General features: G+C 40.1%; 1 protein-coding gene across 1 annotated transcript; it reads right to left on the bottom strand.

Annotated features, from left to right (window-relative positions):
• Window positions 1-608: 608 nt before the first annotated feature.
• On the bottom strand, window positions 609-2527 carry LOC104460637 (deleted in malignant brain tumors 1 protein-like; the record flags this gene model as incomplete). Its single annotated transcript, XM_010086267.1, has 4 exons — window positions 609-997; window positions 1508-1680; window positions 1919-2130; window positions 2377-2527. Coding segments are annotated over 4 exons (925 nt in total), but the record flags the coding sequence as incomplete, so codon positions are not given.
• Between the last annotated feature and the right edge of the window lie 1284 nt (window positions 2528-3811).

A 3811-nucleotide genomic window follows, 5' to 3' on the forward strand; every position in this document is an offset into this window, starting at 1 on the left:
TTCCCTGGGCAGCCTGGTCCAATGTTTGATCACTCTTTCAATTAAGAAATCAAAACAAATTTCTGTGATAACCAGGTACGAAGAGCACAAAGGGGTAAAAATGCAACTTTTATGGTATGGTATACACTTTTTAAGTACAGACTTACTTAAGTCCTATGAAGCAGATAAAGCATTGGCAACTCCTTTTATTCCAAGAGAAGGAGACTATAAGTAGTTAAGAGGGGAGAACAGACTCCAATTAATGTCTGTGATATACTAAGCATAGAAAAATTTGTCTAATGCCTGACCTGTTTTTACTAAAACACTTAACGCCTAGGGAGATAGAATCCTGCTGCCAGTTTTCACTATCTCATCTCATCTACCTCACTCCCACTAGTTTGAATTTTGCATATAGGGAAAGGATGAGGTAAGTGGAAAAAAAATGTTAGTAAGGTCTAAAAGTAATTTCCTATTTCCAGGCTCATACTGTAAAAATAAAAATATCAAAGACCTCTTTTAACAGTTTGTTGGTAATGAGATCTAACCCAATTCAGATTGGCTCTATTCTTCAAAATAAATGCAGAAATGGAATTACAGCTGTGCTTCTACTGACTTGAGAAAGCTCTTACCCATTCCTGATTATATCATAGGTCAGAGTGTTAAAATCATGAGGATCAGGTGATGTCACACATGTGTCCAGAAACACTATCAGATTTGGGTCAGAGTTGTGAAGATAAGCTTGAAGGTACAAATTTTGGTTCAGGTCAATGTAGTATGGAGAGTCATGCACTTGCCACACGAACGATGAGGAATTATAAAAAGTGATGTTCATGTCATATCTTCCAAACTGATTTTCATTCACGTCTACAGTGTCCTTAGCAACATACATTATTTGCATCCATGTGTTGTGTAGCATTTTGCAACCGATATGTAAGTGAATACTCTTTTTCCTCTTGATTATGTGCTCAGAAGATGTAACTTTGATCACGTTGGAATAGTTGATTGTATCATCGTTCTCCTGTTTAAAATGTAATTTAAAACAAGGAATTGCATTTTTGCCACATTCCATGTTCTAAGCTTTGATAAGGTAATGTGCAATTTAAAAATGTAAATTCATCTTAAACTCTTTAAACCGAGAAGCTTGATGTTGGTCTTTTCTGCTCACATATTGTAAATAAACTTGCTGAAGTGTGTAATTAAACAGAAACCAGTGGAGAAAAATTCTTTGTTAAATCCATGGCAGAGCCAGCTCATTGAACATCTGTACAAAACACCAGTTGTGTAGTACACAGTCATCCCAACCTGCACGGCACTTACAACACTACATCTACTTTAAATCATTTAAAGTTCATACAACTTCTTCCCATTTCTATTAAGCATGGGGATTCCCTAAGGCATGGAAAGGTAAAGCACTAAAAAACCTCGGGGTCTCATTGATTCGCTTCTTAGCACTATGGACCACAATGGCCCTTTCATGACTCTTTTCAAAGCGGGTCCTGCAACTCAGTGTGCACAACGGTGAGTGTACCTCTCGTGTTGTCCCACAGCCGTTGTAGGGAATGTTGAATATAACCTCATCTGACGTGACTGTCGGTCTACAGTGATTGTCTTTCAGGGTGACCATCTCTGCAGAGTAGCCTTGAGACTGGAGGTAGTCTCTGCTAACCACTGCATGCATGTAGTCTGGCAAGCACAGAAGGGCTGGTAGAAGAAGATACAGTATATTAGTGACTCCAGGAATTTGTTAATGATTAAAGGTTGTACTTGAACCAAATGTTTTTTTCTTAGTTTAGAAGATAGCCACTTCACACACCAACCGGTCATATTTCGCATGCATAGTTTCATTTCCTTAATGTCTTTAAATACACACAAATATTTATTTTGCAAACAAAAATAATAAACAAGATAGTCCCTTGGGAAACACTGATCAGGAACTCACTAGTGTTGTGACCATCTGGAATGGAGGAGTAGTGAGACTGAAACCCTCTGAAGGCGTATCTAGAATCGCTGTGAAAGCGAACGGTCATCATGTTCGAAGAGGATATGTACGTGAGAAAAGAACCAGAACAAAGTCTCCCAAGAAGCGGGGAAGAGTGTGGAGGCCCGTCATAGACTTCAACGTAGTCATACTGGCATCTCCCGCCTTGCATCCTGGTGAACAGACATCAACACTTTGTCAAATGCGTTTCAGAAACTCTGATTTAACTGCCTAACACATGATAAAATTCCTTCAGCGCTTAAAGTTTTCACAGCAGAGGTTTTATTTATTTTGTGTGTATGTTATGTTATGGGAAATATATTTAAAATTGGGAAGGTTGCCTGCTTCAAATAAATTTTCAAACTTCTCAAATAAGTTTTGACTTTGTTATTTAGCCAGAGAATCAATGTTTTACTTACTCAATATCTCTAAATGTGAGAATAACACGGAAATTATTCTCAACTTGTATTTCCCACATGCAGTCAGCGTTGTTTGGATAACTTTCAGGGTAGGAGGGACTCTGCAGCATCCCAGATGAATTTGAGATTGAGCCACCACAAGAATAAGGCGCTGCAGAAATAGAAGAGAATTTACTTAACAGCAACCTCTGAAAATTGTACTTGAGCTGTGTGTGCCTTATCTGCAACTGCCGAAAAGCTGGTCTCCTGCTCACTGCTGGTATTATTCTGTATGACCCAAGTCAAAACAAATATTTGTTTTTGCTTTAGGGTTACTTTCATGTTGGATTTGGGACTCCTTGTCACATCCATGGTGTCAGACCACCCTCTTCAGGCTGGGCTTGTAACACCTTGACACTTTCTGCTCTGGTCTCTCTTTTCTGCAGTTGAGGTCTGACTCTGGGAGGTGTCATGATAGTCAAAATGGAAGTAACTTCCTGAACAGACAGCATCCCCTCGGTTACGCTGGTGCTTCCTTTTATTTCCTTAAGGACTTTGAAGGATAAAGAAGTTGCAAGACTGTTAGGAAACTCTGTCATTTTATGGTCTCAGACTGAAATAAACCCTCCAGGCTGTTGGGCCAAGTCTTAAATAGATCTCATTTCTCCTATAAATGTAGCTGCAAAAAGCTTTCGTTTTCCTGCCAGCATGAATGACAAATAATTCTTATGTTAAACACACAGATAATCATGGAAGTTTCCTTATAGGAAGGTGAGCACAAGATCTGAACTTAATTCCTGCGATATGTGACACATAATGGCAACAATCCCCATTTTGTATTCCTGCACAGGGACACCCCAAGTGCAGCACACTCCTCCCTGCCTCAGGATTTTGGGATTCTTGGGCTATTGCAAGGTTAGGAGCATAAGCTGTACCCAGACATTGTCCCTTCCCCTTGTTAGGCTGGACAGGCACTCAGGCACCTTCACTTTCGTACTATTTTCTGCTGTGAATGGTCAAGGTTGAAATCTAAAATGCTTCCTAAGGCAAAAACAGCAGGCTGCAGACCATTCCCGCTCTAGTAAGCAGAAGAGGCAAAAAGGACACGTTGAAATACTTGCAAACACCCCTGCCAATACATATACGGTTAGAAGTTAGAGATTTAGACAACACTTCCTAAGCCTTGACCCAGCTGAAGAGCCCAGTGAGGAAATGGCTTGCCCACAGCCAGCCACCATAACTGCAAAATAATCATCACTGAAATGCAAGGACATATCAAAGCCTGTCTAAGAATCATCAGGCAAGTTTAAACTGATATTGCCATAGAAGAAAAAAACCAATTTCGAAAAGACCCAACAGAGAGACAGCCCCCCAAAAAGCCACTGCTTAATCAGGTTGGGTCTTTTCCTGGATCTGGTGGCACCGCCAGAAGAAGTGGCCAGAAAAACCATGAAAA

Source organism: Pterocles gutturalis, unplaced genomic scaffold (assembly GCF_000699245.1).
Source record: "Pterocles gutturalis isolate BGI_N339 unplaced genomic scaffold, ASM69924v1 C12234113, whole genome shotgun sequence".
Classification (NCBI taxonomy): Eukaryota; Metazoa; Chordata; class Aves; order Pterocliformes; family Pteroclidae; genus Pterocles; species Pterocles gutturalis.